Source organism: Populus euphratica, unplaced genomic scaffold (genome assembly GCF_000495115.2).
Source record: "Populus euphratica unplaced genomic scaffold, PopEup_1.0 scaffold31.1, whole genome shotgun sequence".
In the NCBI taxonomy this organism is placed as follows: Eukaryota; Viridiplantae; Streptophyta; class Magnoliopsida; order Malpighiales; family Salicaceae; genus Populus; species Populus euphratica.
In genome coordinates, this window is record NW_011499850.1 from 2,283,363 (window position 1) to 2,295,723 (window position 12,361).

A 12,361-nucleotide genomic window follows, 5' to 3' on the forward strand; every position below is an offset into this window, starting at 1 on the left:
TTGGGTGGAAACATGCCCTCCATATCCCTTCCTCTCTCGTCTTATTTTTTTGGAATTAAAATATAATAAAAATAAAATTGAAACTAAAATAAACTCTAAAGAGATCAAATATACTTATTCTAAAACTTGAAATATTAAACTTAAGATGGATATTGGGCACTAAGGTTAAATATAGGGTACTTGAAGTAAAAAAAATAAACAAAAAAAAAGAATAAAAATAAGAAATAATAGAGTTATCAAACGGCCTTTTATTAATTGATACCTGTTAAGGCTACAAAATCTTGGATCTTATTTCCAGCTAGCGATAGCTCCTTCAAGTTGCTCAATGAATCAAATTCTGAGTTAAGAAAAGAATACAAAAGAGTTAATATAAAATTTTTAGGCCTTTTATTCTCAAATTGAAACTTACGAGTATCAATTCGTGTGGGTCTAAGTACCTTTCATGTTTATTGATCCTTGCAACTGGTTGTCATAAAGATATAGATCGGTTGCCATCAAGATCTAAATATTTGAGAGATGAAAACCCTTGGAGGGATGATAGGATGCTATTGTTGAAGTTATTGAAGCTTAAATTAAGAGTCTCCAATTTGTTAAGCCTTGATGATCCTTCAGAGCCTGCATGATATTTATAGCAAGCGGTTAGTGATTAATTTCAAAATCAATTACATTTCAAATCCTAAATATTTGTTTTTGTCTTCAAAGAATTTAATTAAGAGACAAATCTTTGATTTGGAAACCAACTACATGATTATCACTCACCTCAAAATCATTAATTATTTGAAATATTGAGAAAAAAAATGTTAGGTTAATCCAATGGTTTGGTATCAAACTAAATTTAACAATTATGATTCATCATCTAATTAGAGCTTCTTTGAAAGGGTAGTAGAAATTATATTTTAAAGTGTTTTTTTTTAAATATATTAAAATAATATTTTTTTTATTTTTAAAATTTATTTTTGATATTAGTACATTAAAAAAATTAAAAAATACAAATATAAAATAAAAAACAATAGAGAAATAGCGGTTCAACTGCAACACCGAATAAGCTTGTAGTGCATCCGAATAAGCTTGTAGTGCATGTTTGGTATTGAGATTTAATATGTTTTTTCAAAATTTGATTATTGGTTTCTGCTTAAAATTATATTTTTATATTAATTTTAATTTTTTTTTGATATATTGATGTTAAAAATAAATATAAAAAATAAAAAAACAAGTTTTTTATACATTTCAAAATAAATAAAATAATATTTTTTGTACTTTCATACTCCAACTAGTTAATTTATCAAACCACTCAGAGTTAATATATTTATAAGATAACAAGGAGTTAATATATTTATAAGATAATAACAAGTAGATGACAAGAGAGCCCTTTTACAAGACCATGCAGCCAAAGTCACGGGAGATTAATAGTTAATGGTGGAATGAACTAGTTGAGGCTCCCCGCCCCTGGATTAAGTTAGTAGTATTGTGATGTAGCTTTATTTAAATAAAGATACATAGAGGTTTGGTATAATTAATATTTTATTCACATATTGGCATATTTATTTAATTAATTAATAAAATACTAAAAAAGAATGTGCTTTTATGATGGTGCACCACAAAGTATTATTTATTCAAACAGTACTTATTTTAATTTATATTTTTTTAATTTTAATTTCATATTTCAACATTTAATATATTAGTAATTGAAATTCATGATTGTCTTTATTTAGCAGAGAAAAATATGTTTTCCTAAGCCATGCATAAAAAAAATCATAATTTATGATTGATTTTTTTCATGGGCATATCCCTTCCTCTTGTCTTATTTTTTTAGGATTAGAATATAATCATAATAAATTTTAAATCAAAATAAACAATACAAAGAAAAAATATACTTAGAACCTCTTTTTTTTTAAAAAAAAAAGTGTTTTTAAAAAAATTTAAATTTTGTTATTTTTTTGTTTACTTCAAGTTAATTTTTTAGTATTTTTAGATTGTTTTGATGTGCTAATATTAATTTTTTAAAAAATATTATTTAAAAAAATAATTATTAGTACCCTCTCCTCTAAGATATCTCCTTAATCTGAGATTTAGATTAAACTTGAGATGGATGTAGAGCGCTAAGATTAAATCTATTTTTTATTTGAGAATTTGTATAGTAAAGATTTCAAAAAAAAAATTTGGAATTATATAAAAAATATTTTTTTATTTTTAAAAATTTATTTATAAAACAAAAAAATTCAAAAAATAATAAAATAATAGTTCAACAATAACACCAAACACACCTAAAATCTAAAACAGTATTGTGATGTACCTTGATTTAAATAAAGAAAGGTAGAGGTTTGGTATAATTAATATATTATTCACACTTTGGCACAACTATTTAATTAATTAATAAAATAGAGAATGTGCTTTTATGGTGGATTACCTTACAAAGTATTATTTATTTAAATAATATTTTATTTTAATATTTGGTATATTAAAAATTGAAATTCATAATTTTTTATTTTTTTTATATCTAGCAGGGAGAGATATGTCTTTCTAGGTTACCTGGACCAAAAACAATAATCATGATTGGTCTTTTTTATGGTAGGAACATGACCTACCTATCCCTTCCTCTCTTGTTTTATTTTTTTGGGATTAAAATATAATAAAAATAAAATTTAAACCAAAATAAGCACTAAAGAGACCAAATATACTTAATCTGAAAATTGAAATATTAAACTTAAGATGGATATTGGGCACTAAGGTTAAATATAGGGTACTTGAGGTAAAGAAAAAAAAACAGAAAAAAAAAAGAATAAAAATGAGAAATAAAAGAGTTATCAAATAGCTTTTAATTAATTGATACCTGTTAAGGCTACAAAATCTTGGATCTTATTTCCAACCAGCGATAGCTTCTCCAAGTTGCTCAATGAATCAAATTCTGAGTTAAGAAAAGAATACAAAAGAGTTAATATAAAATTTTTAGGCCTTTTATTCTCAAATTGAAACTTACGAGTATCAATTCGTGTGGGTCTAAGTACCTTCCATGTTTATTGATCCTTGCAACTGGTTGCCATCAAGATATAGATATTTGAGAGATGAAAGTCCTTGGAGAGATGATAGGATGCTATTGTTGAAGTTATTGTAGCCTAAATAAAGAGTCTCTAATTTGTTAAGTCTTGATGGTCTTTCAGAGCCTGCATGATATTTATAGCAAGCGGTTAGTGATTAATTTCAAAATCAATTCCATCTCAAATCCTAAATATTCACTTTTGTCTTCAAAGAATTTAATTAATAGACAAAATATTTGATTTAGAAACCAACTACATGATTATCACTCACCTCAAAATCGTTAATTATTTGAAATATTGAGAAAAAAAATTGTAGGTTAATCAAATGGTTTGGTAATAAACTAAATTTAACAATTATGATGTATTGATATTAAATTGTAGGTTAATTATTTTAATTTTTTTTGATGTGTTGATATTAAAAATAAATTTAAAAAAATAGTTTTTTTATACATTACAAAATAAAAAAATAACATTTACTGTACTTTCAAACTCCTAGTTGGTTAATTTATCAAAGCACTCAGAGTTAATATATTTATAAGATAACAAGAAGCAGATGACAGGAGAGACCTTTTAAAAAACCATGCACCCAAAGTCACGGGAGGTTAATAGTGAATGGTAGAATGAACTGGTCGAGGCTCCCCGCCCCATGATCAAGTTAGTAGTATTGTGGTGTAACTTGATTTAAATAAAGGTATATAGAGATCTGGTATAATTAATATTTTATTCACACAGACATATTTATTGAATTAATTAATAAAATACTAAAAGAGAATGTGCTTTTATGATTTTGCACCACAAAGTATTACTTATTCAAATAGTACTTATTTTAATTTATATTTTTTTTTATTTTAATTTTATATTTCAACTAGTAATTGAAATTCATGATTTTTTTATCTAGTAGAGAAAAATATGTTTTTCTAGGCCATGCATAAAAAAATCATGATTTACTATTTATTTTTTTCATGGTCAGAATATAACCGACATATCCTTTCCTCTTATCTTTTTTGTTTTTAGAATTGGAATATAATAAAGATAAATTACAAATAAAAATAAATACTACAAAAAAAATACAGATAACTTATTTTATTTTTATTTTTATTTTTTTATATTTATTATTTTTGTTTATTTTAAGTTAATTTTTTATATTTTTAGATTGTTTTGACATGCTAATATTAAAAATATAATTTTAATATAATTTTTTTAAAAATTATTTTAAAAACAACCATTAGTATATATCTCCTTAATCTAAGACTTGAAAGATTAAACTTAAGATGTATGCAGAGCACTAAAGTTAAATCTAGGGTGCTTGAAGTGTAGCAAAGTCTAGGGTCAAGGTGTCCTAAATCGAGGTCAGTATGGTTGAGAATCAAGTCAAGTCGGTATTGAGGAAAGGTCACAATGACATTTCCCAACTTTAGATTCCCACTAATTTAAATATATGATTGAAACCAAGTGCATTCTGTTATTTAAAAATCAAAGACAAACACATAAAAAAAAAGTAAAAAAGAGAAATAAAAGAGTTATCAAATGGCCCTTAATTAATTGATACCTGTTAAGGCTATAAATTCTTGTATCGCATTTCTATCCAGCCATAGCTCCTCCAAGTTGCTTAATGAATCAAATTCTAAGTTAAGGAAATAATATAAAAGAGAAGAGTTAATATAAACCTCTTAGGCCTCTTATTCTCAAATTGAAACTTATAGGGATCAATTCATAACTTCATATCAAAAAATAAATAGAACATGTGTGTGTCTAACATTTCAACTTTTTTTTAATTGGTTGTAATGATGTGTATGTGTGGTTCCAAGTACCTTTTGTGTTTATTGATCCTTGCAATTGGTTGTAATAAAGATCTAGATATTTGAGAGATGAAAGCTCTTGGAGGGATCATAGGATGCTATTGTTGAAGTTATTGTCACCCAAGTCAAGAGCCTCCAATTTTGCAAGTCTTGATAGCCTTTCGAAACCTGCGTGCATGCAAGATTTCTAGTTACTTGCTAGGGTAAAAAGCTAAAAACATTATTTGATTAATTAAAAGAATAAATCGATTTCAGTTTATATATGTTAATTTTCGTGCTAAAATTACGAAAGATGAAGTCTTTAATGAAGAGGCAAACCTTCATTCGCAACACAGCCAGCTATGCCATTTCCAGCCAAGTCAAGAACTTTGAGTTCTTGGAAGGGAAGAAATAGAGATGCATTTAGGTGCCAATCTCCCATAGATGAGTACCAATATCTTGCGTAGGAAAGATCGATTTCGACGACTCGTCTTGTAGTGGAATTGCTGCAGGTAACTCCAGACCAGCTGCAACAGAGGGCATCTTTTCCCCAAGAGGATAGCGGGGGAATGTCATTGTCATTTGGGTATTCAGCAAAGGAAGTTTTGATCTGCAAAAGAGCAATTCGTTCTTCCTCCAAACACCCTTGCGATAGAAGCATGGCATTAATCATCATTATCACCGCCACTGCTGGCAGAGAGAACCTGTTTAATCCCATTTGTACCTCTGTTTCTGCTTGAAATTAAGGTATCAAATACTTGTTAGGAGCCAAAGGCTCTTTATAGGGGAGAGCACCATGCATTGCCGTCCGCGTGTTCATTGAACGGCGGGCCCATCTCTGATCAGGTGGATCTTTCATGGAAGGTGACTCAGTCCATCAATTTCCATGAAGTTTCAATTTTTGTTTTTTGTTTTAGAACACAATGTAAAATTATTACTCTTAAATAAAACTTGTTTAATCTTAAGACTTGCAGAAAACCATCAATATGTTGCACCTCATTTTTAATTTAATTAATTCTTATCAAAGAACATGCAATCCTGTTTCTTTTCTAAACCACTGTGAAGACAAGAAAGCACTTTGATCTTTTCCACGAGAATCTACACAGGCAGTCATCAAAATAACGATGACCATTTTAAAGAATTTTTCTTTTCTTTGTTTCATTGCTGGTCCGGCAAATCTTCACTTGTAAAGTTACCTGCACTTAAAAACTCAGGTGTTCTTGGGATTCGATTAATCAGGTAAAATCTAGTTTAAATTTGGTAAAAAATTCTTTGATTTTTTTTCTATTTTTTAAATTAGAATAATATTTTTTAAAAAAATATTTAAATTAATTCTCCTGACTTACTCAGAATCTAAACCTTGCTGCATATTAACTCATATTAACTTTAATAATATTTAATAACTCTAATCTAATTTAAAAACTTAAAATATTAAATGAGATTATATGAATAGTTTTATGTTAAATCTATAACATTATATATTATTTAAGAAATTGTTTGGAGTTGCAGTTGAACTGTCATTTTTTTATTTAAAAAAATTACTTTAAATTAATTTTTTTTATTTTTGAATAGTTTTGATGTAGTGATATTAAAAAAATAAATTTTTAAAAAATAAAAAAATATTTTAAAATAAAAACTTTATCACACTATCAAATATACCCATCATGAATTAAAAAAAACTACCGCCAAGGACATTTTAGTGAACTGAGTATAAAGATATATAACAGGGTCTTTACTATGGAAATATAGCATTAATATCTAAAAGTTGGTTATGGAAAACTGGGATTTCACCTGTCTCTTCGTCGTGTTCTAAAATGGTTTAACAGGCTTGATGAGATTATGTTGGTACAGCCCACCTCATGTTTATATATATATATATGTGGCAGTTGCATTTTATTGAAATTTAAATTTTTTTTGTCTTATATTAGATTTTTTTTAGTTGTTTATATAGTTTTAATATGCTAATGTAAGAAATAAATGTTAAAAAATAAAAATATTATTTTATAACATTTTTAAATAAAAATATTATAAAAATAGCCACTCTCTCTCTCTGAAGTTAAAAATTATAACTATTTGTAAATATTTTAGAAGGCTTTGTGTTGGATTGTTAGTACGTTTCAAAAAAAGGGTCTCTTAAATGACAGTAAAAAAGGATCTCTTAAATGACAGTAACGCCATCACACGTTAATTTATAATATCTGAGAAATAAGTAATTCTTTTAAAACAAAACTTAAAATCATTTTGACCATTATTAACATTTTTATTTTCTTCCTTATTTTGGCAGTTCATTGAAATTTCTCAGAGTAATTTAATTAAAGAGAATAATGATTGTTTTTATTATTATTAATATGAGCATCTAAATTAATTTACGTATATTTTATTTAATCAAATAAATTTTAAAATTAATAATTATATAAACTTTTAATAATTTAATTTTTATGAGATTTAAACTGGTAAAATTATAATTATTTTTAATTTGATTAGAGATTTTAATCTGATTGAAAAAAAAAAGAAGAGGAATAGTGTTATTGGACGTGATTCCTTGTGCGGCGTGTCCTGTGTTTGATAACTTATTTGAAAATCAATAAAAAATAAAAAATGCATGATTAAGTTTGTGATTCGTCGTCCCATATTTATTAATATGATTGTCTTCCAATAAAATCTATACCTTCGCTGGGTGACCCAGTTTGGAAGTCTAGCATGCCATAATTTATAAATGAAATATTTTAATTTTCTTGTTCATGACTGCTGTCTTGGCAGTTGAATTGCAATAAATTACACTGTGCGATCCAAAAAAACACTTCAAGCATGAAAACTACATGAATAAATATTTAAATAATTAAAAGAGAAGAAATAACATTTTTTTTTATTCCCGGAAGAACGCGGAAAAAACACCGGAAACAGCGGCAGTGCGTGGTGTGCTGATACTGGAGCGGGACAGGCTGAAAAAACAATGGAGGAGCATGTCATGCACGCGGAAATGAATTATTTTAAAATATTTTAAAATAAAAAATATTTTAAAGAAAGAACCCTACATAAATAGTTAAATGTTATAGCTATTTGTAAATATTTTAGATGGCTTTGTGTTGGATTGTTACTTCCATGAAGGTTCTTGGAGTGATTCTCCAGCAGGCACTGACTGAATGCATTAATTTTTTTTGCCGTGGGAGACACCTTCAGCGTGAAGACCACTTCATTGGTAGTTATTTATTTATCATCTTTTGTTTGTATTAATCTTGAATGATTATATTTGATTTGAAAATTTATTTATGATATTAACACATCAAAATAATTTAAAAATATTAAAAAATAAATTTATAAATAAAAAAATATTTTTTTTAATTTTTTAAAAAACTATTTTAAAACGCAAGAATAAATGGACACTAATTATAAAAATAAATAAAAAGTAGTTATTTAGTTATGAGAACTAGAAATTTTAATTAGTATTCAGAGTTTTATATAAAAAGATGATTATATAATAGAAAAAATAACATTTATTCTATACTTCCTATTAAATATAAGTATTTTAATGTTTGAATTCACAATAATCCTAAGCTTAAATTTTTTCCCAAACTATTATATTCATGATAAAATGGTCATCAAAAGTATGATAAACTATTGTATTCATGATAAAATAAAGCCTGACGTGTGAGACCTGGTTTACCAGGAAAGATGAACCCACAAGGCTTTTTCCAAGAAACTGCGGATGCTTTTCACCTGCAAATATCATGAAAGAGAAGAAGAATGAGGCATAAAAGAAATGTTTAAAGTGATTTTTTTTTTTAAATCATTTGAAGAGTGTGTAGTGCGGTAGTGTATATATAGATGGAGGGTGGCATTTATAAATCAAGCTAAACAATTGTTTCGTTGAGCTAATTATCAGTCCAAGGCCATGTAAGGAAATTATGAGGACATTCTGAGAAAGGTTAGGATATCAGATCAGAGTCTAGACCAGAGCTTTTTTATCGTATCAAAATAATTTAAAAATATTAAAAAAATTTAATTTATAGTAAAGAAATAATTTTAAAAAAATTTATTTTTTTAAAATATAAAAATAAACAAGTACTAAATATAAAAATAGATAAAAACTAATTATCTAGTTAAGATAAACTAGAAATTCTAATTAGTATTCAAAGTTTTATATGAAGGTTCGAATATGTAATAAAAAAAAAACATTTAATCTGTAGATGCGATCAAATATAAATAGCTTGATGTTTGAATTCAAAATACTCCCGAGCTTAAATTTTTTTTCCCTAAACAATTATATTAATGATAAAAGGGTCTTCACATCTTAGGCAGGGGTTTTATTTTGATACAATATCAATTTTTTTAAAATAAAAAATATTATTTTGATATTAAAAATAATTTTTAAAAAATAATTATTTTGATATATTTATAAATAAAAAATATTTTAAAAAACAACCACAACCACATTATAAAAAACAATTACTCATATCAAAAATATTTTAAAAAATAATTATAACCAAACTGTCAAACATATTTAATCGGATATTTTATAAAATCTGACTTGTGCTGCTTAATCCATCAATTTCCATGGAGTTTCGATTTTTGTTTTAGGACAATGTAAAATCATTACTCTTAAAGAAAACTCGTTTAATCTCAAGACTTGCAAAAACCATCAACACGTTGCACCTGATTTTTAATTTAATTAAAGAGAAATATGATTGTTTTTAATCTGATTCGAGAGAAAGTAAAGAAGATAAAAGAGAACTAGTTTAATTTTTTTTTAGATTAATGTGAGTGTCTGGGGCAGCTTGCGTGTACTACAACTAATCCCACGGGCCCTGAAATTAACGACCATGTAAGCTTCCAGTGGCCATTATATGAGTAACCAAGAACTCAAACCTGAGACCATAAAAGAAACAAACCCTTTAATCCCAAGTTTTTATTACTTGGTCACCCCTTTAGTCCTAAATTTTTATTACTTGGTCACCACCTATATACCACCTATATGGTTGAAGTAGTTTACTTGGTCACCACTATATACCACCTATATGGTTGAAGTAGTTTAATTTTATTGGTCGTGCTTCCTTGTGTTCGATAACTTCATTGAAAATCAATAAATAAAAACGCATCATCGTGTTTGTGCTTTGTCGTCCAATAAAATGTAGACCTTCGCTGGTTGGGCAAGAAGCTATGGCCCAGTTTGGAAGTCTTCGTCGCATAAAAGAGGAGATTCAGACATTGACTTGGAGTCAACTGAGAAAATGAGCTAATTGCAATATCACATCAAATGCCATAATTTTCCACGAACAGTAGTCTTCTTTCTTTGGCTTTTGTCGAAACCTGCTACTAGTAGTTAAAATCTCGTTTTGACACGAATGATTTTACAAGTCAAAATATATATTTTACATGCTATATTATTTGAAAAAATTAAAAATAAATAAAATCATCAAAATCAAGTAAAATTATGCAAAATCATGATTTCAGGATCAATTTTACAATTATAACAAAACACATACACTGAAGCAAAATGTTCCTCCCTTGCTCCAGCTATCAGGTGCTTATTTGCTTTATGGAGTGTGGGGGCTGTGGGTTGTCCATTTATACTGTGATAAATGTGGAATGATGAAATGATTTTAGAATGTTATTTTAGTATTATAGTTTTGTAAATTATTATGTGTAATAAAAGGTTAATTATAGTTATAAAATATTTGAATTGATTATATGGTTAATTTGAGTTGATTCTTGAATTGTTGAATACTTTAACTTATGATTTCTAGAAAAAATTCTTCTAACAATATACTGGAATGTTTAAAGAATAATAAAAAAGATGAAGATATTAAAATTGGTTTTAGTTTACATGACACATTAGCAAATTATTTATTTTAAATTTGTTAATTATTAGCTAATAAAAGGTTATTTAAATTGTATATAAATTTTTATTTGAATTATGTATTTTAAGATGAATGAATTTTTATTTGAAGCATGAATTTTTTATTAATATATTTTAAAATTATTTATAATTTTATAATTTTACAATTTATTTTTACAATCCACTTTTATATTGCACTTTTCACGCCATGTCAAAATTAAGATTTTAACAACCTTGCCTGCTAGTGTTAGCATTTGCATCAATGGACATCAAGAACGGTGACAGCAAGAGGTCCATTAATTCAATAGCAACACGTTTGAATGTCCCTTATCTACCTATCACGTTGCTTCCACTCTTGCCTTCCCCTTTGTTTATTTCGTAGTACATTTTAATGGAAAAAACTGGGTTTATATTTACGATTGATTTTTTAAATATTTATTATTTAAAAATATATTAAATTAATTTTATTTTTAATTTTAAAAATTTTATTTTAGCATCAGAACAATCTAAACACAAAAAAAAAATTAAATAAAAAAAATTAAAATTAAAATATTTTTAAAAACATTTTTAAAACAAAAAAATAAACAGGCATCAAATATAAAAATAGATAAAAACTAGTCACTTAATGGAGGTAAATAGATTATATAATAGGAAAAACAACATTCTATTTTTCCCCCTAAACTATTATATTCTTGGTAAGAAGGATCATCAAATTTATGACAATAATTTGGGATTTGGCTAGACCAGTCATACTTAGAAGTGTTTACAGTTATATTCTTCGGTTCAGTCTAATTTTAATAAAAAATTCAACCAAACTGGAGTATAATACTCCTTGAAAATTGATTCAAATCGAACTGGTTTTGTTCAAATAATACTCCTTGTTAATATAATCTGAATTGAGAATTGATTCAAATCGAACTGGTTTTGTTCAGTTTGGGTCGGATTTTTAGTATTCAAAACAGAAAAAAAACTAAAATGTTTTTATTACTGCCGTTGCATGCCTTAATCTGGATGTGGAAATTGCTCTTGAAGGTTATTCAAGAATGAAAAAAAATCAAAATTAATCGTTGTATATCTTAATCTAGGACATGCACCTGCATTTAGCAACTGATCGTTACTGCCTGTAAAGCAATCTCCACGTCCCCGGGCTTCCTGCTAATGGAGGAACAAATGAGAAAGAGGAGCACAGAGGAGTAGGAGCGGGAGGGAGGGGTCTTTAGGGTTATGATGTTTTTTTTAGATTTAATTAAACTAGTTTGGTTTGGTCTAATTTAATTAATTTAAATTTTTTTAAATTGGAATCGAATTAGACCAGATTTTTTTTTATTTTTTAATTAATTTTTTTTATTAATTCAATTTTTACAATTAATTTATTCTTGATTTAATCAATTGATTAGTTTTTTTAAACATTCCTGTTCATAGGTCTCACTTTGAAAATATGAGCATAAAAGTTAGTTATAGAAAATTAGGAATTCACCGTTTCTTGATTATGTTTTCATCACATTGTGTTGGTCTAGCCCAACTCATATTCACATGTAAGAAAAAACTATTCGACATTAAATTTATGCTAATAAAAAATTAGAAGAAAACTATTTTTATCCTTTTAGATTCACAGTTAAACACCATGTTCGATTTTGATCCCTCTTCTTTTTCTTTATTGTCATTTCACTTCCTACTTTTTTTTTATTTTTTTTGTAATTTTTGTATTTTTT

At 26.5% G+C, this 12,361-nt stretch overlaps 1 protein-coding gene across 4 annotated transcripts in view; it reads right to left on the reverse strand.

The window, feature by feature from the left end:
- LOC105121098 (LRR receptor-like serine/threonine-protein kinase GSO2) overlaps positions 1-12,361 on the reverse strand; it is a 51,631-nt gene that overhangs the window by 6,869 nt on the left and 32,401 nt on the right. For 2 of the 4 annotated variants that reach the window (XM_011019608.1, XM_011019607.1), the window contains 2 exons: positions 2,831-2,905; positions 263-337 (listed from right to left, as the gene is read on the reverse strand). In XM_011019608.1, coding sequence (XP_011017910.1) covers positions 263-337; positions 2,831-2,905 — 150 coding nt within the window. Of the gene's footprint in view, positions 1-262; positions 338-2,830; positions 2,906-3,005; positions 3,162-4,584; positions 4,660-12,361 lie in introns of all 4 variants that reach the window. The other 2 variants (XM_011019605.1, XM_011019606.1) reach the window with 2 other exon arrangements.